Source organism: Ictalurus punctatus, chromosome 20 (assembly GCF_001660625.3).
Source record: "Ictalurus punctatus breed USDA103 chromosome 20, Coco_2.0, whole genome shotgun sequence".
Classification (NCBI taxonomy): Eukaryota; Metazoa; Chordata; class Actinopteri; order Siluriformes; family Ictaluridae; genus Ictalurus; species Ictalurus punctatus.
Window position 1 is genome coordinate 11,545,847 of NC_030435.2, and position 26,851 is coordinate 11,572,697.

General features: G+C 39.1%; 1 protein-coding gene across 4 annotated transcripts in view; it reads left to right on the forward strand.

Moving 5' to 3' along the window:
* The first annotated feature begins 16,042 nt into the window (after window positions 1–16,042).
* Window positions 16,043–26,851, forward strand: part of lig1 (ligase I, DNA, ATP-dependent) — a 46,940-nt gene continuing 36,131 nt past the window's right edge. For 2 of the 4 annotated variants that reach the window (XR_008393084.1, XM_053673765.1), the window contains exons 1-10: window positions 16,043–16,201; window positions 17,727–17,786; window positions 18,049–18,223; window positions 18,327–18,477; window positions 18,677–18,811; window positions 21,124–21,378; window positions 21,463–21,577; window positions 21,817–21,912; window positions 23,681–23,737; window positions 24,584–24,642. Coding sequence is in view for 3 of the 4 variants with exons in the window: in XM_053673765.1 (XP_053529740.1) it covers window positions 16,185–16,201; window positions 17,727–17,786; window positions 18,049–18,223; window positions 18,327–18,477; window positions 18,677–18,811; window positions 21,124–21,378; window positions 21,463–21,577; window positions 21,817–21,912; window positions 23,681–23,737; window positions 24,584–24,642 (1,120 nt within the window). In the remaining variant the exon portion in view is untranslated. The remainder of the gene's footprint in view (window positions 16,202–17,726; window positions 17,787–18,048; window positions 18,224–18,326; window positions 18,478–18,676; window positions 18,812–21,123; window positions 21,379–21,462; window positions 21,578–21,816; window positions 21,913–23,680; window positions 23,738–24,583; window positions 24,643–26,851) is intronic. The other 2 variants (XM_053673764.1, XM_017461880.2) reach the window with 2 other exon arrangements.

Sequence of the window (26,851 nt, forward strand, 5' to 3'; positions counted from 1 at the left end):
AGAACACAATGGATAAAATTAATTATGGAAATATGCAATTAATTAAATATGGATCCAGTAAAACATAATGAAGTAATAATAATAGAGCCAAGATTTGCTGACAAGCTATCAAATCATTATAATCGATACACCTACTGTTTAGAGATGAGTCCTGAAATTGAAGGCAGATGGTTTAGCTCCATCTCTAATCCAGTCTGACCTGACCTGTTAGTTTTACATTAATCAACATACAGTCATGTTAAATTTAAAACTAAAACACTGACAGTTCACTGTTTGAGAAAGAAAATATACATCACTCATCCAAGTTAGGTGTTTAGCTTGTTGCTAACAAAATACAAACACGGGGGCGCCACCAGTTTTTTCAAGGATTAGATTAGGGATTAAATACCAATTTTTATTTTTGTATTGAAAGTAATTCTTGATCCATTTATTCTTCAAAATAGTATTTGAAGTGCTAAAGTTGAGCACATTCCACCCTCCATTACCAACCAAGTTAGTTAAAGTACTTTTTGTAATGGAATGAGACCTATTTCTCCAAATAAATTTGAAAAGATTTTTATCTACTTCTTTAACCCCTTTAGACCTGAATTATGTTCCAAGTTTGTGAAAAATATAAAAGTACATTTTCCCAGTTCATGCGGCTTCTACAAATGAGACCAAATAAAAACAATAAAAATTTTAACACTCTTTAATTGTAATTGTTTTGTCCATTTCAATGGAGACAACAGGAGCTCCATGCCCTAAAACCTTTTTGCTTCACTCAGAAAGATCTGTTGTGGCACCTTGATAGATGAGGAAATCATAAAATTAATCTGTAAAACAACTGCTATCACCTATTTTTTGCCATGCTTCCTTTGGGATTTATTGTGATTATAACCACTAAGTTACCACTAATTGTATATTATATATATATATATATATATATATATATATATATATATATATATATATATATATATATATTACATATATATTATATATAATATATATATAATATTATATATATATTACATATATATGTAATATATATATATATATTAAATATTAATATAATATATAATATATATATTACATACATATATGTATAATACATATATATATTACATATATATATATGTATAAATAAATATATATTATATATATATATATTATATATATAATATATATATATATTAATATACATATAATATATAATATATATATTAATATAATATATAATATATATATTATATATATATATTTAATATATTATATATATATATATATAATATATATATTAATATATATATATAATATAAATTACATATATATTATATATATTTGTTAAATACAGGTGTGCAACAATTATAAACACCCATATGAATTCATATGTGAAATATATATTTGAAGTATATTCCCATTGATATTTTAGATTATTTTTAGTACACCTGGATAACTAGGATCAGGAAATTGTTCAACCATGACTTCCTGTTTCACAGGGGTATAAATATGAAGTAACACATAGGCCAAATTTCCTTAGTAATTCATAACAATGGATAAGACCAAGGAATATAGCTGTGATGTGCGGCAAAAGGTTGAGGAGCTTCACAAAATGGGAAATGACTAAGAAAATATTGAAAATGCCCATTTCCATCATCAGGGCAATAATTAAGAAGTTCCAGTCAACTGGAAATGTTATGAATCAACCTGGAAGAGAACGTGTGTCTATATTGTCTCAACGCACTGTGAAGAGGATGGTTCAAGTGGCCAAAAATCTCCAAGTATCACAGCTGGAGAATTGCAGAAGTTAGTTGCATCCTGGGGTCAGCAAGTCTCCAAAACTACAATCCAAATTCACCTACGTGTCACGAATCGTGACGGAGCAGAGATAGGACGGATGCAAGTGCAGGATGAACAGTTGTTTGTTTGAAAGAGAGACAGGCAGACAAATCCAAAACGTAATCCATAAACATGCAAGAGGTCAGGCGAATGGCCGACACGACACGACACGACACGACAGTATTAATCTTCCACGTTGTGTGCTGGGAGGCGCGCGGTATATATGCGGACATGATCAGCGTCTAAACCGCTAGCAGCTGAGAGCAATTCAGACCCACGTGAAATCCCAGCCAATGACAGAACAGGGAGGAGACATGACAGAAACATAAACAAAACACACGTGTCCAGATGTCATTACAGTCAACAACGGAAAAGCAGGTGCTCGCGCATTCACGCTTAGAGCACGCTGCTTCAAGGGGGAATCGTGACACTACGTCACCACAAGTTGTTTGGAAGAGTTTAAAGAAAAAAGCCTCTACTCTCATCTAAAAACAAACTTATTACTTCCAAGTTATACCCATAATTGTTTTTACAGCAGCGCCCCCAGAAAAACGGTGGGCTGCATCCGAAATTGTGTACTGTGACAGTACATACTGCAATCAATGCATTACTTACTGCATGCACATTGAATCAGTATGTACTAATCAGTATATGTGTGCAGTATGAATACAAACCCGGATATACTACATCTTTATGTTGGCACTGTCATGTGACCTTTGATGTCATCATAAACACAAAAATCTTAAGGGGCCACCAGATTAAAGCAACCGCACTAATGTCAAGTTGCACATTGTGAAAGTTAACTGAATTAGCGCTTTAATGTAGTCACTGTTAACATGCTGAGGTAAATTCGTTGCTGTTAGCTTGGCCGGCTAAAGCATGATGGAGATCACAAAAAAAGTTTCAAACGCTGACAACTGTTTTCTTGTTTAAACCTTCAACATTAACAATAAACAATTTATTCAGGTATTGTTAAACAAGTCCTGTTTAACCAAGGTTTAATACTTAAAAAGAACCGATTCTCTGTCTTCCGCGATTTTTTTTCTGAGTTCGTATGCACCAGTCCCGTTGCATTATGGGATTTTTGAACGGCACTGGCATAGTGTCCATCAGTTGCATACTGCAAAATCTCACCGGAAGCAGTACGCCATCTGAGTATTTCTCACCTACTGTTTCTAACTACTGAGAATTCGGACATACTACCCCTCTGGCGTACTACTTTTCACCTACTGTGTAGTGGGGTAGTACGCGATTTCGGACACAGCATTAGTTTTATTTAAACAATTAATAACTGTATCTGTGTGGAATGACCAAACATTATAGGCTTTATGTGGCTTTATATTAGCCTCTATATTTTACTTCCCTGAACTGTGCAACTGTGAACTAATGTGTGAAACCTATCTAATTAGCTAGCTACCGTCCAACATTGCTAAACCTAGGTAACTAGCTAATAAACTAGTCTGTTGTAGCTAGCTAGTGTCCAAATGTTAGACAAAGACATTAAGTGACGGCAACATTAATGTCCTTTTAGACGTTAAAGTTAAAGTGTTGAATAAGTACTTACCATTGAAGCTTAAGTGGACAATAAAAATGCACCTGCCATACAACTGCCATTTCGAGATGTGGTAAAAAGAAACGGTTAAGCGAGTTGAATTTCAAACAAACCGACTCAGCTGATGGAGTGCTCTTACGTAGATGAGAGATGATTGACAGGTCAGGGGCAAATCCGATTTCAGCTGGAGCCCCTCTGGTCCCATTCAGACTGGTCTCATCAGTCAGTGCTTGAAGGAAATGTCAATTCTCTAAATTGAACTAACAATAACCATTAGAGAATCTTCTTTATAGGTTTTCTTTAGGTTGTTGCAAAAAAAAAAAAAAAAAAAAACTTGCAACATTCTGGGAAGGTTAGTTTTTGGTTACAAAAAAAAAATAACCTACAGAGAATCCATCCATCTTCTATACCGCTTATCCTTTCCGGGTCACGGGGAACCTATCCCAGGGAGCATTGGGCACAAGGCAGGGTACACCCTGGATGGGGTGCCAATCCATCGCAGAGCACAATCACATATACATTCACACACCCATTCATACACTACGGACACTTTGGACATGCCAATCAGCCTACCATGTCTTTGGACTGGGGGAGGAAACCGGAGTACCAGGAGGAAAGCCCTGCAGCACAGGGAGAACATGCAAACTCCGCACACACACGATGGGAATCGAACTCCCGACCCTGGAGGTGTGCTGCGAATGTGCTAACCACTAAGCCACTGTGCGCCCTGTGCAATACATTACATTTCCAAAACTAGCAGCAGTGTGAATGAATGAATTAAGGTAAGATGTCATTATTTAATTCGTAGTTGGTTGGGAAATGCCAATACCATGCCCAATGTCTATAAGAAATATGACTGTAGCTTAATAGAGATCAACTAAAATTGCACTGGGCAAACAAAATAGACTGATGATCCACTCCTCACTCTCAGCATAGAGTTTCCAGCAGTGCTAAGAACACATTCCCTACACAAAGATGTTTGAGCCAAATCTTCAAACAAGATATAATCCCCATAGATCTTTAAATGTTCCTTTTATATGATTTTAATTTACATTCCTTCTATGTCATCTGTCTGCATCTTGTAAGCACCAAAATTAGTACTTACTCTCTCATGTATGCTGATATGAATGACAATAAGTGGAATGGAGGCTTCCTATAATCAGTTCACATGCTATTACACTCATCCATAACATTAAAGCCATTTACAGGTTAAGTGAATAACATTGATTTATGATGAGTCTTTATTGATCACATATACACAGCACAGTGAAATTCTTTTCTTCACATACCCCAGCATGTCAGGAAACTGGGGTCACAGCACAGGGTCAGCCATGATACAGCACCCCTGGAGCACAGAGGGTTAAGGGCCTTGCTCAAGGGCCCAACAATGGCAGCTTGGCAGTGCTGGGGCTTGAACCCCAAACCTTCTGATCAGTAACTCAGAGCCTTAATCACCAAGCCACCAGTGCCCCTATTTAATTTGTTGCAAAGGCACCTGTCAAGTGGTGGGACATATATGGCAACTGAACTGTCAGTTCTCAAAGTTGATGTGTTGGAAGCAGGAAAAATTTGCAAGCTTAAGGATCTGAATGACTTTGACGGACAAAAATTGTAATGGCTAGACAACTGGGTCAGAGCATCTCCAAAACGGCAGGGCTTGTGGGGTGTTCCCGGAATACAGTGGTTAGTACCTACCAAAAGTGGTCCAAGGAAGGACAACCAACCATTGAACCAGCAACAGGGTCATGGGTACCCAAGGCTCATTGATGCGTGTGGTGAACAAAGGCTAGCCCATCTGGTCTGATCCCAAAGAACAGCTACTGTAGCATAAATTGATGAAAAAGTTAATGCTGGATAGAAAGGTGTCAGAATGCACAGTGCATTGCAGCATGCTGCGTATGGGGCTGCATAGCCACAGATTGGTCAGAGTGCCCATGCTGACCCCTGTCCACCACCAAAAACACCTACAATGGGCATGTAAGCATCATAACTGGACCATGGAGCAATGGAAGAAAGTGGCATGGTCTGATGAATCACGTTTTCTTTTGCATCATGTGGATCGGCGGGTGCGTGTGCGTCGCTTATCTGTGGAAGAGATAGCACCAGGATGCACTATGGAAAGAAGGTAAGCCGGCAGAGACAGTGTGATGCTCTGGGCAATGTTCTTCTGGGAAACCTTGGGTCCTGGCATTAATGTGGATGTTACTTTGACAAGTACCACCTACCTAAACATTGTTGCTTACCAAGTACACCCCTTCATGGCAACAGTATTCCCTAATGGCAATGGTTTCTTTCACCAGGATAATGCTTCCTGCCACAATGCAAAACATTTTCAGGAATCTTTTTGAGGAACATGACAAGGAGTTCAAGGTGTTGACTTGGCCTCCAAATTCCCCAGATCTCAATCTGATTGACCAAGTATCTGTGGAATGTGCTGGATAAACAAGTCTGTTACAGGCTTTGCATTCTCTGCTAAAATGAGGAAGCCATAGGCAGGCTTGAGACAATTCAAAAAGGCAGTTTATATTTCTTTCACTTTAAACTTTCACACACGTGCACACACATGACTTTATGCTGATTGCTCTCTCTCTCGCCCACTCACTCTCTCTTTCTCTCTCTCCGTGTCTCTCTCGCTCACATTCTCTCTGAGCTCATCTCTCCCACTTTTATCCTCACATCTTCTCACTGCAACACAGAACATTCATTAATAGAATTCCCCCTAGGTTTGCATTCTGCACCACTCTCCTTGTCTGGCCCTGCCCTCCATTCACAAACCAACACTTGGGCACACCCCCACTTCCACAAAGTTTAACCCAAAGGATCTGTTGCTAACTTCTTTGTGCCATATACCACAGCACATCTGCAGAGGTCTTGTGGAGTCCATGCCTTGGCAAGAGAGAGCTGTTTTGGTGGCACAAGGTGAACCTACATAATATTAGGCAGGTGGTTTTAATGTTATGGCTGATTTGTGTATATTATAAGGGTATTTGAGGCATACAAATTAGTAACAAGAAACACTTGAATTATTGCCAAGAGAGGCATTGTCATGTTTGTGAGATGAGACGGATGCAATCACAGGTTAAACAGTGTTTATTAAATAATCCAAGCAGAAAAATCCAAAGGGAAAATCAGACTCGTAAACAATGAACAAGCCATGGTCAGGTGATGAACAATCAGGCTAAACTAGGCATTGAACAAAACAGTATCAAAGGGCGAAAGCAGGGGTCAAAACAGTGAAAGGCAAACATGATATATTCAGAGCTTGGTAACAACAGAACACAAGGTAATACTAAGTCAACTAAGTGTATACTTCATAAACTTCTGGTGAATGAATGTCTCTATATAAAGGGTGCATGTGAGAGTGTGTGTGTGTGTGTATGTTTGGATGCAGCTGTGCACAATTAGAATCTGGCTGATTGCGAACGGGGAAGTGTGAGAGTGTACTGGGTATTGGAGTTTGTGGGGGCCATATTTGTAGGCCACAGTGCTTGCTGGGAAGTTGAGACCGTGAGAGGTTGTGATCTGACAGGCATCACCGGGCTGAGGACATTGTTGGAAAATTGCAAGGGTGGAAAATACTTGATTAACTGTACTTGGTTACTATACTTATTTATTATTTTGGGGTTCTTATAATTTATTTGAGTGTTATTGAGATTGAATACTTCTCTCTTCGTCTACTTGGTCTCGCGCCACAGTATTTAAGCGAACTATTGGTTTTCTATGATCTGCCATGCCTACATAGATCAAAAGATGCAGGCTATTTGATGGTAGCTCAAATAACAAAGGCTACAGCAGGGGGAAGAGCTTTCTCTTATAGAGCCCCACAGTTATGGAATAGCCTTCCAATTAGTATTTGGGACTCAGACACAGTCTCAGTGCTTAAGTCTAGGCTTTAAATGTATTTGTTTACTCAAGCCTACCATGAATAGACTTTCTGTTAAGCTAAGCACAGTCTTAACAATCTCTTATCTCCTGCTCTCCTTCTGTCGAGCCACACACGATTTTATGGAGATACTAGAGATCCTGATCCTTTCTGCTCTCCGGACCTGCCTGATCCGTTTCTGATGCCCTACCTCTGGTTGGAGCTCTTATCAACTCCAATTCCAGATTGCTGGGATTATAGTTGCATCTAAGGCCAAACAGACTTCATATAAAACCATAATGAACTTTTTTACACTATCTGTTGTTACCCAGATGAGGATGGGTTCCCTTCTGAGTCTGGTTCCTCTCAAGGTTTCTTCCTCTTAACATCCTAGGGAGTTTTTCCTTGCCACCGTCACCACCGGCTTGCTCAATTGGGATAAATGAGCACATTTTAAATCTTTATACCATGCTTATATGTTTCTGTAAAGCTGCTTTGAGACAATGTCTATTGTAAAATACAGGTCAGGGGCAAATCCGATTTCAGCTATACAAATAAAATTGATTTGAATGGAATACATGGACTTGTGCTTTATTACATTAAAAACACTTAACTTCTTTTATATTTTTATTTAGAGCTTCAATGTACTTATTACAAATCTCTAAGGTCTCTTCTTCTCTCATCTAACCAATGACCACAAAATTCACAAAATTAAGGAAAAAAGTATTGAACACGTTAAGAAAAAGAAGTTCTCCAAGTCAAGGTAAGGCAAGGAAACAACTGAAAGTAATTATACCTCCTGTCACATATATCACGTAATGAAGGTTAGGATGGATGCAAGTGCAGATAAGAGTTTATTTAGAGAGAGACAGGCAGACAAATCCAAAACAGGAGACAATAGCAAGATCAAGAAACAGGCAATGGGTCAGGCGATTGGCAAACAGGCATAAACTGGGCAAGGCTAGAATCAAGAACGAGAAACAAGAAACGAGGTCAAGGAACATGGAACAAAATGAGGAACAAGGTATAATAGCTTGGTATGATGATAACACGCAATACTATGCAAAGTCATGGTGTTCAAAAAGTCTCTTTTATAGCATGGAGTGAGTGAGTGTGAGATTGGCAACAGGTGTGTGTGATTAGAATTCCAGAGAAGGTGAATGTGTGTGTGGGAAGTGTTCTCACTGGCGGCCACATTTGTAGGCCGCAATGCAGGATGGGAAATATAGCCACTGGTTTGTTGTGACATGACAGATCCCTCCCCCGGCTGTCCTGGCCCTCTGGGCAAAATGTCTTCACAGACCCTCAGGTTCAAATGCAGGTATTGTCCGACAAGTAGCAGGTTCCTCGAGGAGCAGACATGGGGCTTGGGCTGGTGCGCTGGGGTTATCAGTTTTGAGCATGAGCATAACTTGGTTGGTCAGCAGACTCGGGCGTGAGCAGAACTTGGTTGGCCGTGTCAGCAGACTTGGGCGTGAGCAGAACTTGGTTGGTCGTGACGTCGGTTTCAGGCATGAGGAGATCTTGGTTGGTTGTGACGTCGGTTTCAGGCATGAGCAGAACCTGGTTGGTTGTGACGTTGGTTTCAGGCGTGAGCAGAACCTTGTTGGTCGTGATGTTGATTTCAGGCATGAGGAGCACTTGGTTGATCGCGTCAATAGGCTCTGGTGTGAGCATAACTTGGTTGGTCGTGATGCCGGTTTCAGGCGTGAGCAGAACCTGGTTGGTCATGACTGGAACTTGTTTCAGACTGGAACTTGCGGAAGGTCATATCGTCGATCTCAGACTGGAACTTGGTGTGGGAGGTCACATCGTCGATCTCAGACTGGAACTTGCTGTGGAAGGTCACATCTTCCATCTCTAGCTGGAACTTGGTGTGGGAGGTCGATCTCGGACAGGACCGTGTCCTGGGAGGCTGTCTCTTCAAACTCGTCCAGGAACTTGGCTTGGGAGGTCGTCTTGTCGACCTCAGACATGAACTTGGCTTGGGAGGCCGTCTCTTCGACCATGGAAAGGAACTGGGCTTGGGAGGTCGTATCTTCACCCTCAGACAGGAAGTGGGCTTGAGAGGTCGTCTTTTCGACCTCAGAGAGGAGCTGGGCTTGAGAGGTCGTATCTTCGACCTCAGACAGGAAGTGGGCTTGAGAGGTTGTCTTTTCGACCTCAGACAGGAACTGGGCTTGAGAAGTCATCCCTTCGACCTCAGACAGAAACTGGGCTTGAGAGGTCACATCGTTGACCTCAAACGGGAATGTGGCTTGGGATGTTGCCTTGTCGACCTCGGACGGGAACGTGGCTTGGGAGGTCTTCTCGTCGACCTCAGACATCAACTTGGCTGGAGAGGTCGGGGATGAGACCGCCTCATGGGTCTCCTGCTGGAGCTCTGGGGAGGAGGTCGCCACGTTGACCTCCGACTGGGGCTCTGGAGATGAGGTCGCCACGTTGACCTCCAACTGGAGCTCAGCAGGTGAGACCACCTAATGGGTCTCAGGTTGGAGCTCTGGGGAAGAGGTCGCTACGTTGATGTCCGGCTGGAGCTCGGCTGCTGAGACCACATAGTGGGTTTTAGGCAGGAGCTTTGGGGAGGAGGTCACCCAGTTTGTCTGCTCATAATAGGTGGTGAACGGCAAGTCAGGTTTATCTATGAGGCAGGCCTTCCCCAAACACTCCTCCAAATTGTGGGCGTACTCTGCAATAACTCCTTTATTAATAACTCCTTTATTAATAGTCCCACAAACTGAGTAACATTGTGCATACCCTTGGAATCTGTACAGGCCAGACGCTCCACCCACTGGCAGGATTGGCCAACGAGCCGGGAGAGTATGAACCCTAGCCACTGCCCCTGGTCAGGCTTGGAGAGTCAAGGAGAAAATACAGACAGAGTTTGAGTCTTTGAAAGGGGTTCCTTATTACCTTGGCATGATGTCTCCTTCTTCCTGCTGCATCCATGGTGAGGCGTAGTATTCTGTCACGTATATCACGTAATAAATGTTAGGACGGATGCAAGTGCAGATAAGAGTTTATTTAGAGAGAGACAGGCAGACAAATCCAAAACAGGAGACAATAGCAAGATCAAGAAACAGGCAATGGGTCAGGCAATTGGCAAACAGGCATAAACTGGGCAAGGCTAGAATCAAGAACGAGAAACAAGAAACGAGGTCAAGGAACATGAAACAAAATGAGGAACAAGGTATAATAGCTTGGTATGATGATAACACGCAATACTATGCAAAGTCATGGTGTTCAAAAAGTCTCTTTTACAACATGGAGTGAGTGAGTGTGAGATTGGCAACAGGTGTGTGTGAATTCCAGAGAAGGTGAAAGTGAACGTGTGTGTGTGTGTGTGTGTGTGTGTGTGTGTGTGTGTGTGTGTGTGTGTGTGGGAAGTGTAGTCCATGTTTGTTGGCCGAAGTGCAGGATATGGAACGTACTCACTGGTTTGTTGTGCCATGACACCTCCTCTCTGTGCAAATTAATATCAGCTGGATTAGTAAACTGATGGTCTATAAAAAGGCTTTTTACCAAAGGTATCACACAAGAAACATCTTATGATGGGTAAAAGCAAAGAGCTCTCCCAAGACCTTCGCAACTTTATTGTTAACCGGCCACACAGAGGAGCTCCTTGCAAGATTTCTGACCAGGGAGTCAGAAGAATAGTCAGAAGAGTAGCCCAAGAGCCAAGGACCACTCGGAAAAAGAGCTCCAGAAACACTTGAAGGCAGCAGGTGAGATCGTCACAGAGAAAACAATAGGCACTCCACTGCTCACGCTCACCCTGCAAGACTCCATTACTAAAGAAAAGGCATGTCGAAGCTCATATAAAGTTTGCTACAACTCATTTGGACAAGCCTATGAAATACTGGGAGGGTGTAGTCTGGTCAGACGAGAGCAAAATGTAACTTTTTGGCTGTCATACTACACACCAGATTTGGAGAAGAAATGGCACTGCACATCACACTTAAAACACTATACCAACAGTGAAGTTTGGAGCTGGAAGCATCATGGTGTGGGGCTGTTTTTCGTCACATGGTACTGGCAGACTTCATATAATTGAAGGATCGATGAATGGAGCCCTTTACCGGAGGTTCTTGAGAAGAATCAAGGTGTTAGAATGGCCCAGTCAATCACCTGACTTGAATCCAGTTGAACAAGATTTAAAGACAATATGTTTAGAAGAATGGGCCAAAATTACAACTGTATACTGCGGCTGATTAATTTCTTAATGCAGGAAGCATCTTGAAGCTGTCATTAAAAACAAAGGCTTCTCCGCTAAGTATACATTTCAGTTAGCGGGTTTAAATACTTTTTTTCCTGTGTCATTCCACTTTATTACACATAACTTCATTTATGGACTTTAATGTTTAGATTTCTTTATATGTGTGCATTTCTTGAGTTAGTACCAGTTAGTACAAGTCTGGTGAAAATTTCATGTGAATAACCTTATAGGATTATATATATTTACTGAAAAAAATGTTAACGCGTTCAATACTTATTTCCCCGACTGTAATAGGCTGGGTTTAGGGAAATTGGACATATATTATGGAAGCTTTGACCCAAGCGTGGAGCCAGCCACAACGCATTAGAACCATCGGCCCCCTGTGCATACATAGAGAATTAGAGCACTCAAATCACCACTCTCACATATTACACTCATTCAACTCAAATCATTCATATCAAATCATTCAACTCCATAATAACTGCATATAGGCTACTTGGACAGGAGAAGTATTAAAGCATAAAAGCATTTTTGAGTTTATTTATTTATGTATTTGTTTATTTATTTATTTGTGTACACTGGTCAATTAGCCTGTGCACTGATAGTAATTGCTCCAATTAACTATTTGCAGTCTACAGTTTGTTTAATCCCCTCTCCTAACAAAATAGTCAATTGTTAGGTATTGGTATTAATTGTGGGCAATTACAGGCCGCAAACAGCTGTGAAGTAATATCACAGACTCAGAGATCTATTAATAGGCTACATAATGATACAAATAGACTAGAGAATGAAGTATTGATTATGGCACAGTGCCATTTATGGTATGGTTGGAAGACCACACCAACTGAACAATGGCAAGAATGTGTTTTTAGACACTTACGAACAACCAAGCTTAGTGACTAGCTAATGAGCAGATTTAAATTTCCAAAAACCATTATCTTGTAACTATGTGCTATGTTGGTCCCAGGTTTAGAGAGACCAGTGTACAATACCTGTACACTTAAAGGTCTAAACAACCCTTGGATAGATTGGGGATAGCCCAGCCATATTTAAGCTCCATCATATCAGGCATATCGGTTGGCATAATTAAATTGACAAGTTGGTACACCAGAGTTCCTTAAGGTACGTTCATGAATACAACGATTTTATCACTGCAAGTCACCAGTGGGTGTTCCTATTACTGGTTGCCATAGTAACATGGGTGACGCAACTAGCATTCCACTTTTGACAACAAGCCAGTTTTCTTGCCGCTAAAATGAAACATTCGGAAGGGAGAGCGATCTTGTATAAAATTCACCAATCTATATATGCATAATATCCTACGAGATGAAGGAAAAGCAGTGTGTGCTCTTTGCCATTGCGGCCATCTCACTGGGGCAAAAGCACAAGTGACTTAGCTTAGCTTATGGCCTTAGTGCTTTAAAGCAAAATAATGAAAATGAAGTAGCTCCTATCTCAGTAAGTAAGCGTCACCATCAGGGCATCATTTTCTATATGTTCGATGGCAACCGGAAGCCTGACTGCAGCTCGTCAGCTGTGGCCTCTGTATTTCCTGGGTGAAGTGTCCGGCTTGGTGCTGCTCGTTCCTGGGAGCCTAAACAGTGACAAGACAGACACTTCACCCAAGATAGGAGCTAGACTGGGATTTTGCTTGATTACAACAAAAAGTGAGTGTGCTTCATTATTATTTCTTTTATTATCATTACATATATATTTTTGCTTTAAACCCACTAAGATCCTAAGCTAAGATTATTGGCTACTGCCACAATGGCGCTGCTTCTGCTATTGAGTACAGTTGGCTAAGGATCACGTGCACTCTACTGTCTTCATACCCATTGGTAGTTGCTGCACCAAGTTGCTCCAAATTTGCATAAGTTTAAAATTTACTCAACTTTCAAAGTCGCTGGACATGACCGCATCTAGTCACCAATGGTTGCTGTTGCTCATGTCCCTGGAAGTCACCAGCTTAAAAATAAATGGTCTCTGATCGCTTTGTCGCTGTGAGTCGCTGTATGTGTGAATGCACCTTTACATAGTGAGTGAAGAGGTCAACATTGCTCAATTTGCTGCAATGTCCAGTTTCCTAAATTACCAGGTTAGAGACTGCTATACATACTAGAAACAGTGAGTAAGTATTATTTTAATCACATTTAAAACAATAATTGCCCAATGTGCTGTATATACATAATGAAATTGAGACTAAAAATACTGACAATCTGTAAAATAAATAAATAAATAAAATAAATGGTGAATTGGGAGGTCATGTGCTGTGCTACACAACACACCACAGCAGAATGGGCACCTGATCCTCATTTCCCCTAAGCAATTCATATTGCTACCCACCAGACAAGTGTAATCTTCACACTGTTAGACTGCCTGAGGACGTCAAGTGTCCACTACGAATAGCTGAAACCAGTGCACAGGTAGGCCTATATGTTTTTACAAAGCTTTTTCTTTTTTTTGATGTTACTGGTATGTTGGACATAATCCCTTTTATTTTTTTTAGTTAAATATTAGTTAAATATAACATTGGGGCATGTGATAGTGGTGGGTGGAAGTGGTAAAATGAGGATATACATTTTATTCCTTATTACACATGTAATAAGGAATAAAATTCCTTGTTGTAGGAAGAGAGCTATTTTTTACGTTGTATCCTATTAATATATACTTCAGTGTCCTCATCCCTTCTTTCTCAATCTTGGAAACTCATATAGGCAGAAGACATGGTACTGCTAATTTATAAATATTGAAAAAAATATATCACTTCAAAATAAGACATATTACTACAATTAATAAGACTTCATACTTATTATAACTGTGTCACCTGTAACACTATAGCTGTGATCAGCAGCAGTGCGCTCTATAATTATAGGTCCAGCAGTCCATTGTGGTGCAGGGGCCCCCTCTTTCTGACCACAGGACGATGCACAAGGTGTGAATAACATCTGGTCTTAGCCTAGCCTTGGCCTTTTTGGACCTGACAAACTGGTCTGCCTCAAAATGTGCTTCCAGCATGACTTGAATTTACTTCCCACACACCACTCCTTTTTGTCTATCCACATACTGTACGTATCCCATAGTAGTTAAATGCACAATAATAGGGAACACTTTATACATAGTTAAAAGACAACTAAAAACATGTGACAACAGCCTGAAGACTCTCTGCAATGAGAGAGCACACTCACCATGAGTCTCAGCTCCCTGGCTTCCGCAAGACTTTTGTTGTTCCTTATTTTTAAATAAACCTAACATTAAACTTTCCCACGGTGTGTTCTTTGTGAGAAAATACAAGTATATTTAAGTATGATTAACTCACAAATATTTTTGGTGTTGTAATGTTTTCTTATATTTAGATTGCCCCTGCTCCTTTGAGCCAACCATTTTTCCTCCTCTCCATGTTAGTGGGGAAACCATGCATTCATACTCCTTTCTCAGAGCGATTGGAGCATCCCCATGTAACACAGCAAACCATGGTGGACACTATATAGGGGTAATATGCAGGAAAGGACAGACAAAGCTTGACATGCTTTTCAGTTTATTAGAAATGTATTTATAAATCCATTGCTGTAAATAAATGTATAGCAAAAGTCAAAATACATAAATATATGATTGTGTATGAACATATGTTTTAAGTTGTTTTAAAGTTTAATATATTATTTATTAATGTATATTTAAATAAGTGCAGGGGTGCATAAGAATTGTAAACATTACTGATTAATTTAATTTCACATATTTGCAATGGATTTTTTAAGACAACACACTTATGCTGCTGCTGCTAGTCCATTAACCCATTGAGCAGAGTTGACAATCACTGATAGTATCCTGTCTCTTGTCCTATCTGAAAGCTATAAAGATGACATTAGTGATTGCCCTTGACTAACTTACAAGTTTAAGAACATAAAAAAAACAATTGAAAACAACAGCAACACGGTCTTTAACCATAGTGTGTTAACAAGAGAGGTAACGCTAATTGACCACACTGATCCTCAAATATAAGTGGATTTTGTTAATTTTTAAACAGCATTTATGTAACTATATATACATACTACATACACATGTCGGTGTGTTATATAAATATTCTAAATCAATGCATTTTTGGCTACTAATGACCAAAAATCGCAGTTCGGTCTCTCTAACTATATGTATTCAAAGAGCCCACAAATAACTTCCTGGAACTATCTGAAGGCTACATGAGTCACGTGACGATTAAGCGTTTTGAAATTCTGTTGGCTCAACTCTCTCTCTCAAGGGCTGTTTTCTCTCAAATGAACGGGACATCCAATTTTTAAATATGTATGAGGTGTTTTGCATAGGCTATTTATGGCTATTTGTAGGCGGTAACTGGGCGGGTGAAGAGACTTTTTCACATGCGCATATTTTCAAGAAGACTGTGGTTCATAAAGCGTACGTAAGAATTTATAGCTCAGATGTTTGTGTACGCACGCAATTTCCCGGGGTTTGTACGTAAGCACACTTTCACTCCGCAAAGTTTTATAAACGAGGCCCCTGGACAATTGTACCAAAAGTACAGAAAGAGGAAGTTGGCTATTTCTCCCCCAGTCCAGCAGGTGGCTCTCTTCACTGTAGTACGCGCGACGTTTCACGTGACGCCACTTTGGCGCCGAATTGCTCGCCCTTGAGCGCGAATTTCTTCCACTTCCGCGAATGATAATATTATACGGTGATATTTTTGCATAAAGTTTCATATTCTGTAGGAATTTTTCTTTGTATTAAAGATGCAGCGAAGTATATCGTAAGTAGATTACACATTATATTTTCTTATCTTAATTGCAAGCATGTATTTTCGTTTGAACGTTTGATATAACGTCACTAGTAGCACTATGTTTTGAGCCTTTGTCAAAAGCTCCGTTTCTTGTATAGCTGCTACGCAACATTAATCATTTAATTACTTATATAGGTTATATTTGCTCTACAAACCATTAAATGTTTTGAAAAGGCTTCACCATCTTGCTAGCTATTTAGGAAGCTAGTAAATCTGGTAAACAAGTCAGTTAATGTACGTTATCCCTGTTAATCAAAACAAACCAAGTCGTTGACTTGAATAGGTTTGTTCAAAAAGTCAGTTTAACTACAGTAGTTTGGCTTACGAGGTTCACATTTGTTTCTCATTCTTATTCGAAGTCGTTGTTCCACCTTGTTATATGATTACAGATGCAACATTGCAACTGTACAGGTCACTTAGACTCATTTTAATTCATTGTGGAGTGTGAAACTACATTTGAGTCGACCAATTAGATAACTTGCACAAATGTGTTTTACTTGCTTTTATATTGGTTGTAAGCACAAATTGGTTCACCAAAAATTGACAACAGTCTGCACGAACGAGGCTATCTAAAATAGTGGAATGTGTCTCCAGCCTCTCACAAAAATATTCTTCACTCTTCAAGTAACCTAATAGGTTGCATTTAATGTTACATTTTCCTACATGAACCAATGTTCACACCGCTGCTTTATTCAGCCTTAATCATTTAGCCAAATGAAAAGGTATCCGATATTACAAGATTAAAATATGAAATTATTGGTGCTATTTGGGTATGCTTATTTGAGGACCAGATTTGATTGTAACCAGCTTTAATTGAATAAAGGCCATTGAGTGACAAATGATTGAATGTATGGAATGAAAACCTCAGAATATTTAATGTTTTATGTAGTAAAATTGGGCATTTTGTAAGATGTTGGGATACTTTTGAGGATGAAGTAGACTTTCCTTGATCCCTTGTCAACACCTACCAACCAGGGTGAAGGCTAACACATGCTTTTTCCAAGACCCATTAAGCCAGCCTATTTTATCTTGTCAAACTGCTGCTCATGTTGCATCACAGGCCAGCATACCATCCTCAGATGAAAGTGCTATCTATTGTGTTCTCACAGACACCAACAATTGGGTAGTGTTACCTATGATTGATGGGGGAAGAGCATCACCCTTCACCCAAAGAGAAATTCCCAATTTGTGCTAACAACAAAAATTTAAAGCAGGTAAAACACATTTGTGTAATTGCTAGAATTGGCCACAGCACCTCAGTTTGTAAAAAAAAGAATGAGTGCTCTGTACAGGCACATCTTCTCTACAGTGATTTAAGTTGGAACAGTGATATTGAATACGAATCTCCAAATGAGAAACCAACTTCAGCCTTGTGCTTGACTCACCTCATTGTATTACCAGTAAAGTACATGGTTGACTGGCCAGCTAACTGACTTGGTTATTACATGTTTTAATAATGCTCTCTGCATTTTAACCTGATTTTTTTTTTTCACAGGTCCTTCTTTCAGCCAATGAAGTGTAAGGAGAAGGATGGCATGCCCAAGGAGAAATCTGAGTGAGTGAACTCTTTTTCACATATTTAAGGCTAACGGTAAGAACATACAGCATGAGTGAACATTGTCAAATAACCCTATGGAAACCTGATAACACAATTGGGCAATATGATTTTCTTTTCAAAATTCTGATCTTTTATGTAACATTCTGGTGGATATTCCTGCATTAAGCACTGTCCACACGTAATGGTTGTAATTGAACTGGCATGTAATTGAATGGAGAGTTATCATTCATTAGCGTTCCTTATTATATCTTCACTCAAGGTCAGTTAAAAGCCCCCTCAAGCCTCAGAACATTGATCAGGAATGTGATTCACCAATGAAGATGAGTAAGTGGAGCCGAGCAATCATAGACAGTGATGATGAAGAGCAGCAGATGGTAAAAGAAGAGGTTTCCAAACAAAATGGAAGGCAAACAGCCATACTAGGCAAAGAGAAGGTACAGAATGTCTTGTATGCCTCATTTCACACAGTGTGATCAACAGAATAGCAAAATACAATTTTAATTTTAAAGAAGATATAATTATAGTGCTCTCTCATAGGTTGGTCTTGTTAAGGATACAGTCAGTCCACTCTCACCAAAGCCCCTTGTTACCCAGACAACCTCTGCTGTTTCAGTAACTTATGGCATCCCTGAAACAACTGTTACCCCAAGTTCCACTTCACCTTCCAGCATCCCAAAACGCAAGACTGGTTAGTATTTATCCACCCTGTAACTAGTAAAATGTCTATGTAGTGCATCAGTCATTTTGTTTATTCATGAAGTTTCAGTCATTTGCATATTCATCTTTCAACTGTACCTACCAACAGTTTATTTATTTGGCCCGTCTTTTCACTTTGTGATTTAAAAAAACATAAAAATTTCCTTTTCATCTCTCTCTCTCCCTCTCAGCCCGTAAGCAGTTTCCCAAGAGGAAATTGGACAGCAGGAGTGATGGAGAGAGAGAAAAGGAGGTGGAAGGAAACAAGACAGAGGGAGGAAAGGAGCGTAAACGAGCAAAAATAGAAGAATCTTCTGAAAAGATGGGTGAGACTGGTCAAAACTGTTCTTTGTGGCTTTTTGTGTGTCAAACTCCAAACAGCAAGTGTTTACAGACAACGATTTTGCAATTGAGGAAGTATGTGAGAATCAGAGTTGGTGTATACTTAGGGACGCACAATTATGTCCAAAATGATAATCACGATTATTTTGATCAATATTGAGATCACGATTATTCATTGATTTTAGGGACAACATTTTTATTGCACTTTCACATTTAAATAAACAGACCGCAGCTTTCACCTCCATGTTGTGCTACATTCCTGCTAATGTACAAATCTTTGCATCAAATTAGACTGATCGTTAAAGTGTATCATATCGTAGAAGCAAAATATAAATAATATTGTACCCAAAATATAGGATAAGTAAAAATACCATCAACCAAATGAAAACATGCAATCAAATATGACCATATGTAACCAAATGAAAACAGTTCAGGCCTATACAGAAAAGTCAATAACAGTGTTTACAGGAGGAGAGCCGCAGCCAAATCACCAAATAGAGAGGTGCAGGGGTGATGTCATTTTGTACTGGAACCTGGTTTACATCACACTGGTTCCCTCGACTAAAACCCAATAGGATTTTCCCATAGGATTTTGGACTATAAGAATTTCCAAAAAAAAAAAAAGCATTGTGATCAACAAAAGTTTTCAATACTAACATGTTTTGTGCATCAAGATAATTTTCACAAATGAACACAACTTTTATGAAGTTTGAAGCCTAAATACAATCGCCAGAATTAAACAGCTAACCATATGCTATAAACGAACTACACCATGATCTATATTAGGAAAAAGGCTAATAGCCTTCTAAGCTTAATGTCAAATTGATATTAAATGCAACCCATAGTAATTAAACATTATTTCCTTTCTCATTTTATTTACATTTTATGAAGTTATATCAATTTTTATATTAAATGATTTAATTCATAACTAAGCACATTTTCTGTCTTTACATTTTAGTTGTTTTATTTTTGTTTATCAGTTGTTCCTTTCAGATTGTTCCCCCTGTACAGTGTTGCCATGTCTGCTGATAATATTGTGTTTTTTTTGGGATTATATCAGAACATGTCAACTCCAGTTTCCTTTTCTAGTAATATCTGGCAACCGTGAGCTTAAATGAAGTGAATGCTAGGTCTATTAGAGTTGGTGAAGGGAGAGTGGCAGATGTTTACAGACTGAACAGTTGCTATTCTTGATTATGATTGGTGTGGAATAATTTAATAAAGAAATCTGAATTAAAACCCACCTTGTAGCGTTAGCATTATTATTAATTTACTCTGCTCGATGCCGCTGTGTCTACACGAGCATGTCACGGTCGCAGGTTCAGATCATTTTGCGGGATCAATAAAAGATGGCTGTTTGTGAGATCGGCAAGTTGAGAGAAGCAGTTGATGTACAGTGTTACTCGTGTCAACATAATGGCTTCTCCGCAGTATTTACACATTTGTTCGGTTGACTGAGGAGATGAAAAGCAGTGTGAAAGTAACTGTTGCTCGGTGTAGATGCATTTTGGACTTCCTGTAGTTTTTATTCCGATTGTATTATACAACTCCGAACAGGTCACTTGCACTGGTGCACCTAAATATTTATTCACAGTTGCACAAAGTACTTTTCAGATGTGAGTGAAATGGTCGCACTGTAGAGCCCTGAGTTTATCTGCAAAGTTTTTTTCCTGTTCGTCGTGGAGGTTTAATGTCCCCGACAACCTCTGTAGTTCCATTTAGCAACATGTTAGTGTCATGATTTCCCCTTAGGCAAGGGAAGCTGGGTTGCTCGAGCGCTAAACTGCTAACTCGTTTCCGGGTTTTGGCATTACTAAATGACATCATCCCTGCGCCACTTTATGATAACTGGCTGCAAGTTTAGGAAACGCTTGACTTGATCTGCAGAGGAGGTTTCTATGAGCGGAGAATGAATTTTAAACGTCAGTATCTCAGTCGATCATGTTTATGTAATTGTGTGCAGTCAAAATCGTAATCGCGATCGATATGCGATTTATTGTGCAGCCCTACGTATACTTGTGCAAATATGTATTCAAGCAAAATTCTGTTGAGACGTGGTTTCTGAATAAGCACAGCTCATTAAGGAACCTATATGGCATTTCCAGCAGTATTTGAGGTTGTGACAAGACCCTAACAAAATGCGACACATAGAGTAGTTAATCCAATTAATGAACAGGCCGCAGAGGGGATGAATCTAACGATGTAAATCCCGTTTAGGATTATTCCAAGCATGGCTTTATAATTGAGGCCCCTACTCTTTATCTTTAGCTTCCCTCCTTTATTTTATTAAAAACAGAGAATGGTGAAGAGGCTATGGAGGTGGAGCAAAAGAACAGAAATACAGTGGAGAAAGAACTACTGAAAGCAAAGGATGAGGGAAACATGAATGTGACTAATGAGAAGTATGAAGTGAATGGGAAGAATAAAGAAATGAAAAAAGTAACAAAGGAGGAAAAATGCAGTCCTGAAAGAGTTATGAAGAGAAAGAAGGAAGCAGAGGAGGAAAAGAGAGAGGGATCTGCTAAGAAAAAATCCATCAACTGTTTCTTTGGTGAGCTATTAATATTTTCACTTATCTGTTTATTTACAACATTAACATCTCCATAATGAATCAATGCCCTTATCATCTGTGAAGCACCCAGAAAAGCTGCAGTGAACCTTGAAAAATCAGAAGAGAAAAGTGATGTAGAGAAGAAGGATGGTGCGAATGCTGCAGCTGATACTGCTTCTGAGGAGAAAGAAAAGAAGGGGTATGATTACAGGAAGAATATAGAGCCAAAAATGAAAAATCACAATAAGCTATAGTATGTAGAGCTGAACAAGAAAAATAACAATAATGCAAATGCTGTGTGGTAAGGGCACTAAAAGTAACTTTGCCAAGATGTTGAATTGAATTCTTGTTTGTCATGGTATAGAACATTCTGTGCAGTGCTTTCTTGTGGTGAAGCCTTATTCTGTGTTATGAGATTATAAATTTTATGTGTGACAGTGAGAAGGATCTGGAACCTTCAAACCAGAGCCAATATGATCCATCTAAAGCTCACTACCATCCCATTGATGATGCTTGCTGGAAGAAGAGGCAGAGGTAAAACACATCCACTATTTCATGTTCAGTATTTTAGATTTTCGCATCTGCTGCACTTTACACTTTACTTTGCTATATATAATATAATATAATATAAAACGTGTGTGTGTATAAAGTATTCACACGCTTCACTTTTTCCACATTTTGTTATGTGACGGCCTTTTTCCAGAATGGATTCATTTAATTATTTTCCTCAAAATTCCACAAACAATACCCCATAATGACAACGTGAAAGAAGTTTGTTTGAAAACTTTGCAAATTTATTAAAAATAAAAAACAAAAAAAGCACATGTACATAAGTATTCACAGCCTTTGCCATGACACTCAGAATTGAGCTCAGGTGCATCCTGTTTCCACTGATCATCCTTGAGATGTTTCTACAACTTGATTGGAGTCCACCTGTGGTAAATTCAGTTGATTGGACATGATTTGGAAAGGCACACATCTGTCTACATAAGGTCCCACAGTTAACAATGCATGTCAGAGCACAAACTAAGCCACCTCCGAGACAGGATTGTATTGCGCCACAGATTTGGCGAAGGGTACAGAAACATTTCCGCAGCAATGTACATCCCAATGAGCACAGTGGCCTCCATCATCCATAAATGGAAGCAGTTTGGAAACACCAGAACTCTTCCTAGAGCTGGACCCTGGCCAAACTGAGCGATCGGGTCGAAGGGCCTTAATCAAGGAGGTGACCGAAACCCAATGGTCACTCTGACAGAGCTCCAGCGTGTCTCCGTGGAGAGAGGAGAACCTTCCAGAAGAACAACCATCTCTGCAGTACTCCACCAATCAGGCATGTATGGTAGAGTGGCCAGGTGGAAACCACTCCCCAGTAAAAGGCACATGACAGCCTGCCTGGATGACTCTCAGACCATGAGAAACAAAATTCTCTGGTCTGGTGAAACAAAGATTGAACTGTTTGGCCTGAATGGCAAACGCCATGTCTGGAGAAAACCAGGCGCTAGTCATCACCTGGCCAATACCATCCCTATAGTGAAGCATGGTGGTGGCAGCATCATGCTATGGGGATGTTTTTCAGCAGCAGGAACTGGGAGACTAGTCAGGATCGAGGGAAAGATGAATGCAGCAATGTACAGAGACATCCTTGATGAAAACCTGCTCCAGAGCGCTCTGGACCTCAGACTGGGGCGAAGGTTCATCTTCCAACAGGACAACGACCCTAAGCACACAGCCAAGATAACAAAGGAGTGGCTACAGGACAACTCTGTGAATGTCCTTGAGTGGCCCAGCTAGAGCCCAGACTTGAACCCGATTGAACATCTCTGGAGAGATCTGAAAATGGCTGTGCACCGATGCTCCCCTGATGGAGCTTGAAAGGTCTTGCAAAGAAGATTGGGAGAAACTGCCCAAAAATAGGTGTACCAAGCTTGTAGCATCATACTCAAAAAGACTTGAGGCTGTAATGGGTGCCAATGGTGTTTCAACAAAGTATTGAGCAAAGGCTGTGAATACTTATGTACATGTGCTTTTTTGTTTTTTATTTTCAATAAATTTGCAAAGATTACCAACAAACTTCTTTCACAGTGTCATCATGGGGTATTGTTTGTAGAATTTTGAGGAAAATAATTAATTTAATCCATTTTGGAGTAAGGCTGTAACATAACAAAATGTGGAAAAAGTGAAGCGCTGTGAATACTTTCCCGGATGCACCGTGTGTGTGTGTGTATATATATATATATATATATATATATATATATATATATATATATAAAATAAAATTTTTCTGTCCATGTCTCTGCAGAGTGCCATATCTGGCTGTTGCTCGGACATTTGAGAAGATTGAGGAAGATTCTGGCAGGTGCGATTTAAGGGAAAATATATATATATATATATATATATATATATATATATATATATATATATATATATATATATATATATATATATATATATATATATATATATATATATATATAATATTTTCTTTTAATTTACTGTAAGACACATGCTTATATAAAGTGGCTTAGAATTGAAGCAGTATATGACCCAATTACTGTGTAAGCTTTAAATTAAGCTGTAGGTTAAGGAGTTTTCTCAAGGGGGATATGCACTCAGTCCAGTCACTGGCCAAGGCCCTTTTTTGCTGAGAAAATCAGTGATGTGAACTTTTTTTTTGTTTGTTTTTTTTCTTTAAAAAAAAAACTTTTTTGTTTATTGTTTGTATATTTCAGAGAAATAGAAAACTTTCAGAGTGTAGATAAAAGGAGTTGTATGAAGTAGGACTGCATCAACTAATCAATAATTGATAATTAAAATAATCGACAGTGAATTTCATTATCGATTAGTTGGGTCTTCACTATGGTGAAAAATGCATTTCTATGAATAAAACGCATCTGAAAAACAGCGGAGGTCATAAAGTGAGCTGCTGCGGGAAATGTGTATGATCCAAGTTGTCCAAAACATGAGTGTTTGTTTTATATTAAGAAATAATTGAAGAAACAATGAAAGAATTTGAAGAAATATTCGACAGATTAATCGTTTATCAAAAATAATCGTTAATGTGCAGCCCCAGTATGCAGGTGTGGACATGTGTTTGGTGCCTGGATAGTGGGTGTGAATGAGCATCTAATTAGTTATGAGAGTTTGTATGTTTCGGGCAGATAGTGGTATATTTTTGTTTAGCATTTTGTTTGTGTCTTATTAGGTTGAGAAACATTGAGACTCTGTCCAACCTTCTGCGGTCTGTTATCCTACTCACTCCAGGTGTGTATTTACATGTAATTGTCTGGTTGCATGTGTCTGCACTTTATGTATATTTGAAACACTTTGTGTTTCCCTTTTCCAATTTGACAGATGGGTAGTTTGATGAATATCATTGCACATAAAGAGATTGCAATTTTTTTATTTTAGGATTGATATAGGGAGACTAGAGTAGATAGTGAAGGGATTTGGACATTCATCTTTTTCTTTCTGTCTGAATCAGTAAGTCGAGGATGATGGTGCCATTTTAAGAGTTTTTTTTTTTGCTGTTTGCTGCTTCAACATACATATTTTGTCTAATGACTTTCATAGATGCCTGGCTTTAATTTGACGAGTAAATTCCCTGTTGTCTTTTAATGAGGTGGTACAAATAAGCTGCCACCAGATCAGGGTAAACATTAAAAATAATTAGATTTCTGTTGCTCAAGTAAGTTGATGTGAATAGGGAAATTCTGAAGTTAATTTTGAAGCTTTATACCCAGCCCATTTCACTGTAAGATGTAGGTTAATATTATGTTTGATTATTTCTCTTATACGGAAGAGTCTAAAACGGGTGTCAAACTAATTTTGGGTTGAGGGCTGGATTGGAAAAAATGTCCCCTTGAATTACCTTTTGTTAAACCTTGGTGTACTTATAATTACGTTAATATTAACCATACATTACAATTTACAAGAAAACTAGAAAAATACACTGCTCTTAAGTGGAAAAACTGCATATAATACTTTTTTTAGTGTTCTGAAATTAAACGTTAACAGTTATGCCTTATGAAAAAATTATGTCCAAATAACGTCAATGAAAACCATTTACTTTCCTTTGCATATGAAGATCAAATTTTTTTTTAACACTAGTAATGAGTATAGTCAGATAGCTAAGAAAAGCAAATTGATTGCAGTTGTAATGCATTACCCAATATTCATAATGGAGTTTGATGTCATGAAACACAGACATTTTGCTTTTAAATCCTGCTCACTGACATCTCTTTCAACCAGTGCATCAACATCAGCGAATAGTTTTTGGGTAGCTGCTATTTTCATAATGTCATTTAGATGTCTGTGTGTGACTCGGGAGCGCAGGTTGGACTTGTTAATGTTCATTGTGAGAAAAGCCTGCTCACACAGATATGCATGCTAAGGATTTTGGAGGCAAAAGCTGTCATTTTGAGGAGCATCAGTTCTAGGTGTTGGTAGAATAAATCCACACTGACTGTTGAAAATGTATCTTTCAAAGGTGTGTTGCACTGTAGTTCGATTTGTTCCATTTGGAGTTCCTCTGGTATATCTGATGCACCCGCAGTAAACAGTGAGTGGAAGAGTGAGAATTCCTTTTCAAGTTCATTGAAGACCTGGAAGCGATTCTGAAATTCATTATGCAGTCCTATAGGGATGTAACGATACCAAAAATCTAGTAGTCTGTACCGATACCACCAAAAGTACATGATACTCGATACCAAAGTCGATACCACAGTGTGGTATAAAATAAAAAAAATTTAATTAAAAACTCTCCTGGAGGACATCCTCCTCTGGCTGATACTGGCAAAAAGAGAGGGAGAGCGCGAGAGACGGGGATTTTAGTTATCAAACACTGTCTGACAATGAGTGGAGGCTGCAGTGGAGGTGCAGCACTCCTAAGTGCGCGTGTGCACACACGCTCACAGACGCGCGTGCACACAAACACACACACACACACACTCCTTATACTCTGAATGCAAGCATAAGTTTAAATTCACTGATATGGTGGCAGGCCAAAAAGATTTATTAAAACCATTAACAGTTCAATAATTTAGTGACATTAGGCTACATTTTGCTGACATGACACGGGCTGAATGGCGATGCATTTTGGCCCATTAGGAGGTAGTTTATAACACTGCAATGTGTTAGCGTCGTTAACAAATAACTGGTTATCGAAAACATTACATGGAGCATAACATTTCCTGGTTTCATGGCTACAATGCCAGCTACCTCAAACAAACATAATATAGGGACCGTCTTTCAGGTGCTTCACCAAATTCCTGGTGTTTTCTTGCTTTGTTTGAAATGAACGATAGCATCGGTTGCACACCGGCTTCACAGCATCAATTATGTTTGTCATCTGCCTCGAATGCGAGGTATTTCCATATTCCATACCACCTTTCCTCTCAGCAAGTCGCGGTGGAGCTAAACTTCTGTAGATTTTCCTGTGTGCTTGTAGTTGTTCTTCATCACTTGTTGGACC